At 36.2% G+C, this 12,905-nt stretch overlaps 1 protein-coding gene across 4 annotated transcripts in view; it reads right to left on the bottom strand.

Annotated features, from left to right (window-relative positions):
- TRAK2 (trafficking kinesin protein 2) overlaps positions 1–12,905 on the bottom strand; it is a 62,613-nt gene that overhangs the window by 33,888 nt on the left and 15,820 nt on the right. For 3 of the 4 annotated variants that reach the window (XM_029934071.1, XM_029934070.1, XM_029934068.1), the window contains exon 2: positions 1,624–1,910. In XM_029934071.1, coding sequence (XP_029789931.1) covers positions 1,624–1,711 — 88 coding nt within the window. In that variant the 5' untranslated portion in view covers positions 1,712–1,910. Of the gene's footprint in view, positions 1–1,623; positions 1,911–4,964; positions 5,048–12,905 lie in introns of those variants that run through there. The other variant, XM_029934069.1, reaches the window with a different exon arrangement.

The following is a 12,905-nucleotide window of genomic DNA, read 5'->3' as shown; positions in this document are numbered from 1 at the left end:
ATCTTTCAAATGTCCCTTTCATATGCCCAATTCTTTTTAGCCACATTTTGTCCATTTAGTATCAAGGACTCCTCTTGTTCCTTGTGAAGAACCTCAAAACTGGTCTGTCCGCTTACACGCAAAATTTCTTCCACATCTTCATATCTACATTGTGTTACTCTCCTACACAAGGCTAAAGGAGAGAGGTCTGAATTTCATCTAACCATTGTAGAAAACCCTTATCAACAGCTGGGATAATCAGCAAAGATCTTAGAAAGGTCATACCTACTGATAGTAGGATTAAATTAAGACTAGAATAAAGCATTACAGTATGATCTAAAGTGTGATCTAGAGACCCACATAACAAAGATTAAAAACAAGCCTCAAAAGGATGACCTTATCAGCACCTAACTGTAAGGCTGTGCCAGAACAAATTTTTAACACTCTTCTAAGGGAGACAACAAAATGTAAACAGCTAACAATGTAACGTTCAAAATGTTCAGCATTTGGTCAAAAATTATCAGATATGCAAAGAATAAGCAAGCTGTAATCCATTACCAGCTGGAAAATGAATCAATAGAAACAGGTTCAGTAATGACAAAGACGATAAGAATAGTAAACAATTTAAAAACAGCTATTATTAATATGCTCAAAGATTTAAAAGGAAAACATAAACCTGATGAAAAGAAACAGAAGCTGTATCGTTCTTTACAAAACCCAAGTAGAACTAGAGTACGATGTCTAAATTGAAAAACTCACTGGGTAACATTAACAGATTAGAAAAGAACAGAGGTAGACTGTAACAGTAATGGAAACAATCTAAAATGAAGCAATAAGAAAAAAAATGGGGGAAAAATGAACAGATCATCAGTGATTTGAGTCACAGTATCAAGCAGATTGGAGTTACAGAAGAGGGGGGATATCACAATAAAGCTGATAAAAACTTGAAAAAAACTTTGGGTCTGGATGAATTTCAGAATTTTTTGGAGTTTTAGAAAGGTAGTGCTATGTGCCTACTGTATAATATATAACAACACCAACTGGTTTTGTAGCAGCACCTCATATTTAAAAATATTAATACATCTTCAGCAAAAAAAATATTCATGCTATGTGAGATAAATCTAGAAATAGCTACACAGGTCAAGCTTTGTGGACCAATGAATTTTAGAACCAAAGTTTTAAAAAACTTTGGGTGTTCATAGTTTTTTTGATTCGGTCTTACAGATAAGGGCTTATGGGCCTGTACCTGTGTTTGAATGACCTTTATGTCCTGAGAGCTTCTTAAGTGTCTGAACTTGCCAGGTGCTTGCAAAGTATGCAAATGCAAGCAACTCTGTCCTTGTGGAGACAGGATAACACGTAAAAACGGCAAGATGAGAGAAAGTAAGTAAGATGCAGTTCCTGCTGACCAGGGCTCGTAAGTACAGGAGAATCCAACATACACGACACACAAGACACAAGGCAGATTTTGATAATTCACCAGGAGCCCAGGAGAAGGAAAGATTAATTCAGCTGATCTCTCAGGAGATCAGGCTGGAAAGCGAAGCTAGGATTTCACCAAGGGAGATCTTATACACTAGACTGAGGCATCTGCATTTTATCCTGGAAGAAATAGCACTTCAATATTTATTAAACTGGACTCACCTGGGCTCTCTGAGTCTCTGTTATTTCTATTCATGAGGTTTTCTTCACCTGTTGGTGATGTAAAAATGGCATTCTGTGATTGACTCATGCAGGATCCTTTCTTGCTTTGGTTGACAAGGACAGCTTTGGTATGAATCAGAGTAAAGGAAATCCATCAAGCCATTCAATAATGAAATGGATCTGGTCGTATAGATATTTTCTTTTAAACAGATATTTTTTGATGAGTCAAATGACATCTGCAGCAACGAGTGCTCTCATGTGATTATCATACTCGGGAGAGTCATGACCTAAAACAAAGAACACATCACGTGACTTTAGAATTCAGCATGCTCTTTAATAACAACAGTCCAATTACCTGGAATCTCTGTCTTTAAGAATGATTTCCTATTGATACATCTAACTTGGATAAGTCTCAAAATAATTATGCCAGATAAAAGTCAGACAAAAAGAAAATATATTGTTTATGATTCCATTAACATAAAATTCTAAAACTGTACGCCTATCTATAGCAACAGAAAGCAGACCAATGGCTGCTTGGGGTTGGGGGAGGGACTTCCAAGGGGCAGGAGAAAAGTTTTGGGGATGATGAATATGTCTATTATTGTGGTATTTGGTGTTGGTTTCACCATTATATATACATGTCAAAACTTATCAAATTATTCACCTAAAATATGTGCAATCTAATAATAAATTATAACGTTGAAAAATATTAAAGATAAGCATCTGTTTAAAGCAAAATAATAATAATAATAAATTGTGGGATCTATAACCTAAGTATAAGTAAAATGTATTACAGTAATAGCCAGGAGTAGAAAAATGAAAATATGCTGTTATAAGGCTTTTATATTGTACATGAAATGGCAAAACATTGCTTGAAGGTAATCTGTGATAAGTTAAAGCTGTATACTATAAAACTGAAAGTAACCAATAAAATAACTCAAGAATTATAGATAATAAACCAACAAAAGATATGAAGTGGAATAATATACAATAGTGTCTCTACTCTGACACTACTGGCATCTGGGGATAATGCTTTGCCATGTGCATTGCAGGATGTTGAACAGTTTGCCAGTATAATTCTCTCCCCAGGCCTTCTCCCAGTAGTAACAACCAAAAATGTCTGCAGACATTGCCAAATGTCCCCTGGTAGGCAAAACCACTCCCAGTTGAGAACCACTGATATAAAAGTTGCTCAACCTCATTATACCTAAAATAAATAAAAATGTAAATATTTTTCACCCATTAGATTAGCAAATATTAAGTTTTATTATATTCATTGTTGAAGAGGGCACAGAAAAAGCAGCACTCATACTGTTGATAAAAGTGCAAAATGGTACAGACTTTTAGAAAGGCTATTTGGCAACATATACCAAACTTTTAAGTGCACATACACCATAATTCAACAATTCTACCACTGTGAATTTATAATGTGGATATATTCACAAAGTGTGTCAAGATGTAAGCACAAGAATGTCCATGTGGTTATTTTTTTTAAAGCATAAGCACACAAATGGCAAGAAAGTATCCATAAAGAAATGATTAAGGGCACCTGGATGCTCAGTAGGTTAAGCATCCAGCCCTTGATTTTTGGCTCAGGTCATGATCTCATGGTTCATGAGTTCGAGCCCTGCATCAAGCTCTGCACTGACAGCACAGATCTGGCCTGCTTGGGATTCTCTCTCTCCCTCTCTCTCTGCTCCTTCCCTGCTCTCTCTCTGTCTCTCTTAAAAATAAACAAACATTATGAAAAAATGTTTCAGTCCAATAAAAAAGAAGTGGTTTAATAATGGTAGATACCAAGGAATGCAATGCATTAAATGTATGTGTGTACTTGAAAAAAACAACAACTATTATCATTTAGGGAAACTATTTAATACTGGTTATAAGCCAGTACTAAAAGATATATATCAAAAGATAGTCCCTACTACATAGTCTCTACTTAGCAACTTCCAGCTTCTATTTATGGCTAATTCATTCTCATGCATACTATTTATAGGCATCGTAAACATTCGATGTTTTACAAGAGTCACAATAGGAACAAAATAAAGGCATTAAAAGAAACTGAAAAATGGTCACTAAGGTAGAATAAAGAAACATTCGCAATAAACGCTATGGAAGAGAGTTTCAAAGATGACAGGCAAAGGGGAAATTTGGTTTAAAAAAGAGGGTGCTGGGACCATAAAATCAATGTCAACCTTCTAGAAACAAGTTCAGCCATGAAGTTAGGCCCAAAGCAGGAGTAAGGAAGTGGGATGATAAGAATGGAGTTTACTGAGTACAGACCAAGATTTTCACCACTTAGACTTTAAGGTTTACATAGACCAGTAAAATCTGGAAAATTTCTATGGTTATTGGCATAGGGTAGCCCCCCCTTTTTTTTCTTAAAATATATTGTGTAAGTTAAAAAGACATAATGGAATAAACAACAGTCCTTCCCAAAAAAGGAGTTTATAATTTTATGTTGACATAACAAAAATATAATTTTTCCATATTTGAATTCTGAAAACTTTAATAAATAAAAATTTAAAAATTCTATGCTAAAAGGCAATCTACAGAATAAGAGAAGATATTCACAAATAACATATCTAATAAGGGATTAGTATCCAAAATATATAAAGAACTTATGCAACTCCACACCCAAAATATGAATAGACATTTTTCCATAGAAGACATACAAATGGCTAAAGGACACAAGATGCTCAACATCACTGATCATTGGGGAAATACAAATCAAAACTACAATGAGATATCACCTCATACCTATCAGAATGGCTAAAATAAAAAACACAAGAAACAATGGGTGTTGGCATGGATGTGGAGAAAAAGGGACACTTGCACACTGTTGGAATGCAAACTGGTGCAGCAACTGTGGAAGACAATATGGATTCTCCTCAAAAAATTAAAGTTAGAACTATGCTATGATTTAGCAATTGCACTAACTAGGTATCTACCCAAAGAATACAAAAACACTATTTCAAATGGATACATACCTCCTGAAGTTTATAGCAGCATTATTTACAATACCCAAATTATGGTAACACCCTGTGTCCATCAACTGATGAATGGATAAAGAAGAAGTGATATGTACAAACACACACACACACACACACACACACACACATGCACAATGGACTGTTACTCAGCCACAAAAAAGAATGAAATCTTGTTATTTGCAACATGGATGGAACTAGAGTATTATGCTAAGTGAAATAAGTCAGAGAAAGACAAATACCGTATGATTTCATTTGTATGTGGAATTTAAGAAACAAATGATCAAGGAAAAAAGAGAGAGAGAAACCAAGAAACAGACTCTTACCTACAGAGAACAAACTGATGGTTACCTGGAGGTGGGCAGGGAGATGCATTAAATAGGCGATGGGAGTAAGGAGTGCACTAGTGATGAGCACGGGTGTTTTATGGAAGTGATGAATCACTATATTATACACCTGAAACTAATATTATGCCGTATACCTGGAATATAAATAAAAACTTCATTACCACCAACAGTGCAATGTGTTCCCTTTTCTATGCATCCTCACCAACATCTACGCATCCTCACCAACATCTACTGTTCATTTTAGCTATTCTGACAGGTGTGAGGTAGTACTTCATTGTGGTTTTGATTTGTATTTCCCTGATAATGAGCATCTTTCATGTGTCTGTTAGCCTTCTAGATGTCTTCTTAGGAAAAGTGTCTATTCGGGTCTTCTGTCGATTTCTTTACTGGATTATTTGTTTTTGGGTGTTGAGTTTGGAAGTTCCTTAAAGATTTTGGATACTAATCCTTTATCTGATAAGTCATTTGCAAATATCCTCTCCCATTCCATTAGTTGCCTTTTATTTTTGTTGACTGTTTCCTTCACTGTGCAGAAGCTTTTTATCTTGATGAGATCCCAATAGTTCATTTTTGCTTTTGTTTCCCTTGTTTCCAACAGGTGCAGTCACTCTGGAGAACAGTATGGAGGCTCCTCAGAAACTTAAAAATAGAACTACCCTATAGCCCAGCAATTGTGCTACTAGGTATTTATCCAAAGGATACAAAAATGCTTATTCGAAGGGGCACATGCACCCCAATGTTTATAGTGACACTATCCCCAAAGCCAAATTATGAAAAGAGCCCAAATGTCTATCAACTGATGAATGGATAAAGAAGATGTAGTCAGGGTGCCTGGGTGGCTCAGTCAGTTATGTTAAGCGTCTGACTTCAACTCAGGTCATAATCTCACAGTCCGTGAGTTTGTGCCTTACATTGGACTCTGTGCTAACAGCTCAGAGCCTGGAGCCTGCTTTGGATTCTGTGTCTCCCTCTCTCTCTGCCCACCCTTTCATTCACGCTCTCTTTCCCTCAAAAATAAATAAATATTAATAAATTAATAAGTAAATGTTAAAAAACTTTTTAAAGAAGATGTGGTATACATATACAATAGAACATTACTCAGTGATCAAAAAGAATGAAATCTTGTCATTTGCAACAATATGGATGGAACTGGAGGGAATTATGATAAGCAAAGTAAGTCAGAGAATGGCACATTATATGATTTCACTCATATGTGGAATTTAAGAAACACAGCAGATGAACATAGGGGAAGGGAAGGACAAACACGAGATAAAAACAGAGAGGGATTCAAACCATAAGAGACTCTTAAATACAGAGAAGAAACTGAGGGTAGCTGAAGGGGAGGTGGGCAGGTGGATGGGCCAAAGGGGTGAGGGGCATGAAGGAGGATGCTTGTTGGGATGAGCACTGGGTGTTACATGAAAGTGATGAATCAGTGGGTTCTACCCCTGAAACCAATACTACACTGCATGTTAACTAACTTGAATTTAAAAAAAACCCCAAAAAAACTTAATACAGAAATCTGCAGTGGCCAGTGCAAAATGAAGTAAAATTCAAAAGTATTTCTTTAGGTATTTTAATTCCAGTTGTTAAAAATTCATGCAAGATCAGTCTGTTGTATGCAACTGAATTCTTCCCTATGTTCCTTATTGTCCAAATTGCCATTCCTAAATCAATCACTGCAAAGGGAAAGGAATGAAAACTGGATCAAACCAATAAAGATTTGCCCACTTCCACACCCCGAAATCAGGAGGAAGAAGAAAGCACACTCCACTGACGTATATAATCACCAGGTATTAGAACAAAATCTTAATTAGGGGTTCTGACAGCAAAGTGGGGGAGGGGATAAGAATTCTTCAGTAGGCAAACAAAAACTTTCATAAGTCTTTATGTTACATATAATCTTTGCCAAGGTCTTTTAAATTATAATACTCCAGAGACCCAAATTTATAGATTATTAACCCAGCAATATATTTTTAAAAATAGAATCGTAATGCAAATATAAGAATAAGCATGCTAGTGTACAACAGGCTCTGTCTAGTTCAGGGTCAGCAAACTACTGCCTGAAAGATGAATTTGGCCTGCCACCTTCGAGCTAAGAATAGTTTTTACATTTTTAAACAGTTGAAAAAAATCAAAGTGAAAATGTTTCTAAATGTGTGACAATTATATGTAATTCAAATTTCAGTGTCATAAGTGAAATTTTACTGGAACACAGCCACACTCCTTTATTGATAAATGGTTGCTTTCATGCTCCAGAGGGAAAGCTTAGTAATTGTGACAGAGACCTTATAGTCAGGTAACAACTAACATGTTTACTTTCTGACCCTCTAAAGAAAAAGTTTGCCAGCTCCTGATGGAGTAGTAAAATAATGCAGGTATCAAATAATCAGCTGTCTAAATCAGTGATTTCCTAGATCAACTTCTCATCCTACATTTAGATGCTTATAATTACATCACTACCTCTAGAAGAATTTCAGTATAGAATAGACTTCTATTTTCTACACTTATAAGTGTGTTTAAAGTTATTTCAATGTCTAAGAAAGCACTTTTAAAAAAATAGCAAGTTACAAATTTGCTTGTGAAGAAAGAAGTAGAGAGGAAAAGAAGGTAAAAAAGGAAGAAAGAAGAGAGGGAATGGAGGGAGATAAAAAGGAGAGAAGAGAAGCAAAATGCCTCTCATACTGGGCCAAATGTTTTTAAACAGAACTACGGTTCTTAAACATATTTTAATCAAAGACCATTGTGAAAATCTAATGATAACCTTGGGACCTTCTGCCTGCCACTCTTACTTACTAGCTGGCTTACTCTTACATTAGCATTCCTACTTTTTCTGTTTTTTTTTTTTTTTTTAATTTACATGTATCACATAGAAACACACATACACAAAGACTGTGTATAAAGCTCAACTATGGACTCCAGATCTTTGCTCTCGAGGATTGTTTTTAATTAGCTTAGGAGGTGATGTTAATTGTTTTGTCTTAACTCTTCTATATAAGAATAAAGAAAACCAAGTTGAATACAGAACGAAGTCCATATTCAGAGTCATGCAGAAACAATCTAGACTTCCAGGGCAATCCAGGAACCTGCCTAACCTGAAGACTGTATACCAGGTCAGAGATCATCTGGAAATGATATGTTCTTTATGATGACTCTTTAGAGCTAAGCAAACCCTTTGGATATGCCTTGATCTAGATCTGAGTTCCTCAGTAGGATTAGTTTGGAGTAGCAGTGCTGAGCATAAAACAATGTATGCACCTTGGCACCAAACAAACATGAATTTTCATCTTATTTAATGGTTTTCTGACCCTAAGAACATTATTTAACAGTTCCTCATTGTCATGGTGGGAGTAATAAATTACTCTTTATAGGGAGAGTCAGGTATGAGAACTACATAAAAAATAGAAATTCCTAGTTTGGTACCTGACATACAGTAGACACTAAAATGCTCACTCCCTTCAGCTTCTCCTTTCTTTAGGGCCTGAAGAAAAGAGGATGTCTTCTGCCCAATATTTCTTAAATTTCTGGCTCAACAGCCAACTTTGAGCTCAGAATAGCTACCCTATTTGAGTATGTAATAGATGTAGTCTGAAGATTGGATAATCTTCATACAGAAAAAGAAAAGGACTGAACAATAAAGTGCCTTATAAAGCAAGATGGTTGAAGGATATTATTACTGAGGTTCATTCCTTCAAAGATTCTGAGAAAGGGCTGTTACAATAAAAGGCATAACTATAAATAGTACCTTTATTCATAGCATAGAAGTTATATGGTTTCCTATTGCTACTGCAACAAATTACCAAAAATTTAGTGGCTTGAAATGACACCAGTTTGTTATCTTATAGTTTTAGACATCAAAGAATGAAGTGGTTTCAGGGGACCAAAACCAAGGTATTGGAAGATCTGTGCTTCTGCTGAAGGCTCTAGGAAAGAATCCATTTCGTTGTCTTCTCTAGCTTCTAAGGCTGCATTCCTTGGCTCAGGGCCCTTTGCTCCACCTTCAAAGCCACTAGTAGCAAAGCATCTTCAAATCACTCTGCTTCTACTACTACAAAACCTTCATGAAATTACTCTCTACCTCCCATGAGGGAGGTATATATGAATAAATATGGACATCTATGATTACATTTAGGGACGAACTAGATAATCCAGGATAGTTCCACATCTCAAAACCTTTAATTTAGCCACTTGCACTTATGCCATAAAAGGTAATATTCACAGTCACCAGAGTATTAGGATCTGGGTATCTTTGGCAGCCATTATTCAGCCTACTTAACGGTGGTTAAGAACACGGATTCTTGAGCTGGACTGCCTATATTTGAACCCCAGTTCTTCCACTTGCTAGTTGTATGACCTTGGACAAATAGCTTAATCTGATGTTTTTCATCTATAAAATGGGCCTAATAACAGGGTCTATTTATTTGGTGGCTATGGGGAGTAAGTGAGTTATGAGAGAATAATAGTTAACACCCACCTCAGAGAATCAGTTGCAAGAATTACGTAAGTTGATGCACGTAAAACTCTTAGAACAATGCCTTAGGATACAGTAAATTCTATGCAAATATTGCTTACTATTTCTATCATCACTAAATGCTACCACTTTATTATCATTATTATTATTGTTATTGTGCCTTACACAAAGTTGGGAACAATGTAAACTATACTTTTGACTACTTTAATAGCATCTTCTCTTAACATAAGAAATCCCATTTACTTCCTGCTTTCTAACAAGTGATGTAGTTTAGTGCCATTTATCAATTTCCGTTCTAAACAGAAAGACTGCAGAAAGACTGCAGAAATCAGAGTTCTAAATGTAGTAGAAACTGCTGGAAAACTCTGGCAAGCACCAACAACACATTTTCAGTGCCCTTCCTCATTTGTTCAACACATTCTTAGTATCTCCTGAGCACCAACTATTTTCTATGCTCCATTTTTATTCATTCTTTTCAGGAACAACTTCACTGCTTTTCTTTGATCAACCAAGCATGTGTTATTTAACAAGAAGCCAGCCTTTATAAATCATGCACATTTAGTAGAAAATAAAGTAAAATAGCCAAGTGACTTGTTTAAACAAGAATAAGACTTCAAAAGAACAACCAAAACATGTCATTGATAGCGATATTGTTGGAAGAAAACAGCATAGCTAATGGCTTAGTGTAGCCTAGCCATGGAAACTAAATGGTCAACACTGTGTACCTAAATATAGGCCTTGTGCCTTAAAAAAAAAAACAAAAAACTTGCTACTTCCTTAAAACAGGATACTCTGGCCAAAACAGTCTTACTAAAAAGACTAAAACAATTCAGAGAAACTTCATCTTAACAGAAGCACAGAGCCTACAATTAAAATAAACATAAAGATTTAACAAACATTTAGGGGCTACTGTGTCGCTCAGTTGGTTAAGCATCCACTCCTGAATTTGGCTCAGGTCATAATCTCACAAACTGTGAGATTAAGCCCTAAATCAGCTCCATGCTGACAGCGCAGAGCCTGCATGGGATTCTCTCTCTCCCCCTTTTTCTTTGCCCCTCCCCACCCTCAAAATAAATAAACATTAAAATAAAAAAACATAAAATAAAACATTAAATTAGAAATAAACTTTAAAACTTTACTATGCAAATAATACTTTGGGGACTAAAGTACATGTTGTCTGTTCATTTGCATGGAGAAGTGGGAAGCGTGCCAATCACCATCAGCAGCAGCTCTTTTAGTGAGAGACAACCCTAATTCAGTCAAAAGATAACCCGTACAATTTAAAAAACAAATTTACTATGTTTCTAAATTAAAGAATAGGTTTCTGAATAAGAAATTCACTAATTTTAATGTTGCCTAGCTACATCAAAGGTAAGATTTACCAAAAAACCCAATAATTTTAAAACCAGATATTAAACCACAAAAAGACAGTATGATTGCTTTAGTATTAAGAGTTGAAAAAAGGGGTGTGTTTGTCACCACCACAATCCAACCTGAAGAGTAAGTAGCAGACCTCACAAAGGCAGAGACCACACATCAACACCCAGTCCAGCTGTGCTGATGTGCCCCAGTATCTTACATTGGCTATACAGCATAGCTATTCTACCATCAGTTGTAAAGTTCACCCTTAGGAAATAGGAATTGTGTCCAGCATATATTTTGTATCCCCCCCCATTTTTTTGTATCCCTCCAACCCCTTTTTAGTGATCTTTTTTAGATTTAAAGATCAGTAGGGTTTTCAGAATATGAAATTTATGGAGATAGCTCTACTTACAAACAGGTTGGGTTCCAAAGGCTGTTAAATCCATTAGTTTAAAAGCCCAAAACCATGAGTGAGATTCAGGTTTATGGGCTCTGCATTCCCTCCTAACTGATCTATTTTGGGCATTTTTTTTAAAAACTGCCCTGTTTTGTTTACAGTAAGTATTCGCTGAAGCAGGCAATCCCGCTTCTTCCCCTGCCACAATCTCTCACCAACAGAAGAGCAGGAGCCTCTGGCAGCTCAGGCATCCACACCAGAGCTTCATCTGCAGATTAGGACAAACACTGAGCCCACGGTGCCATCTGTGGTTTTTGATAAGTTTTCACAGAAGCACTTGCATTCATCATGCTTAACCTTAAATTCTTAAACTCCTAACTTTAACTGAATTAATCTTTGACTAAATAACTAAATAGGCATCCCACTTTAACAACCATCCTCTCCCAAAACCATTTCTAATTTTTTTTAATGTTTATTTTTAAGAGAGACAGAGACAGAGACAGAGCATGAGCAAGGGAGGGGCAGAGAGAGAGGGAGACACAGAATCCAAGGCAGACTCAGGCTCTGAGTTGTCAGCACAGAGACTGATGCAGGGCTCAAACCCACAAACTGTGAGATCATGACCTGAGCTGAAGTCAGATGCTTAATTGACTGAGCCACCTAGGCCCCCCCATTTTTATTTCTTTTTCTTAAAAAAATTTTTTTTAACATTTATTCATTTTCAAGAGAGAGAGAGGAGAGAGAGAGAGAGAGAGAGAGAGAGAGAGAGAGAGAGAGAGAGAGAGAGTGTGTGTGCAAGTAGGGGACGAGCACAGAGAGAGAAAGACACAGAATCCGAAGCAGGCTTCAGGCTCTGAGCTGTCTGCACAGAGTCTGCCCAGAGCCCGACGTGGGACTTGAACCCACCAGCAGTGAGATCATGACCTGAGTGGAAGTTGGACACCCAACTGACTAAGCCACCCAGAGACCTCCCAGACATCCCATTTTTTAAAAAACAAGTCTTTTAATACAAAACCATTTCAAACATTCACATTTCTTCACCATCTGCTGACTGTTAATTGTACAGATCCATCTTTTTACACGGAATTGTCTTTCAGAATCATTCTTACTGTCTGATCACCTATTTAATATGTGTAATTTTCTCACTTTCAATTTTTTACACCATTTCTACTTTTGTGTCCATCAATCTACCACTAGCACTGCTTTTAGGGAAAAAATGGAGTTTGTAATATTTATAAAATACCTCAAAAGTATCTATATAAAGCAAACATGCTAAAAATAACAATAATGGCTGAGTTGAAATGACCATCTATTGGTGATCAGCAAAATTGAATCTGCTCTGGGGCATACTCTGTCCGTAGCCAGAAAGTTCCTGAGTTATATATTTTAAACAGATGAGTTTGTGTTAAGAAAAAAATGAATAAGAAATTAAATCTACCATGCAAAAACAGGGCTTTCTGTCTTACACATTTAGGCATGTAATTTTAGGCGTTACTCATGCTTGGTATTTCATTTCAAGCCAAATATTAAAGGTCTAAGAAAACTTTAGCCTGATATCTTGTTTGCAAAAGATAATGAATTTATGTTATTTGAAGTAATCTAGTCCAAACTACTGAAGTGGAAAGGAATACGATTTTTCTGTCCTTTCCTCAACAAATAGTGAACAGCAGAAGAATGGGTAACTCACAGATAATGGGTAACTCATAAGTATCTGT

Source organism: Suricata suricatta, chromosome 3 (genome assembly GCF_006229205.1).
Source record: "Suricata suricatta isolate VVHF042 chromosome 3, meerkat_22Aug2017_6uvM2_HiC, whole genome shotgun sequence".
In the NCBI taxonomy this organism is placed as follows: Eukaryota; Metazoa; Chordata; class Mammalia; order Carnivora; family Herpestidae; genus Suricata; species Suricata suricatta.
The sequence above is the reverse complement of the archived record's forward strand: the minus strand, read 5'-3'. Positions and strand labels throughout refer to the sequence as shown.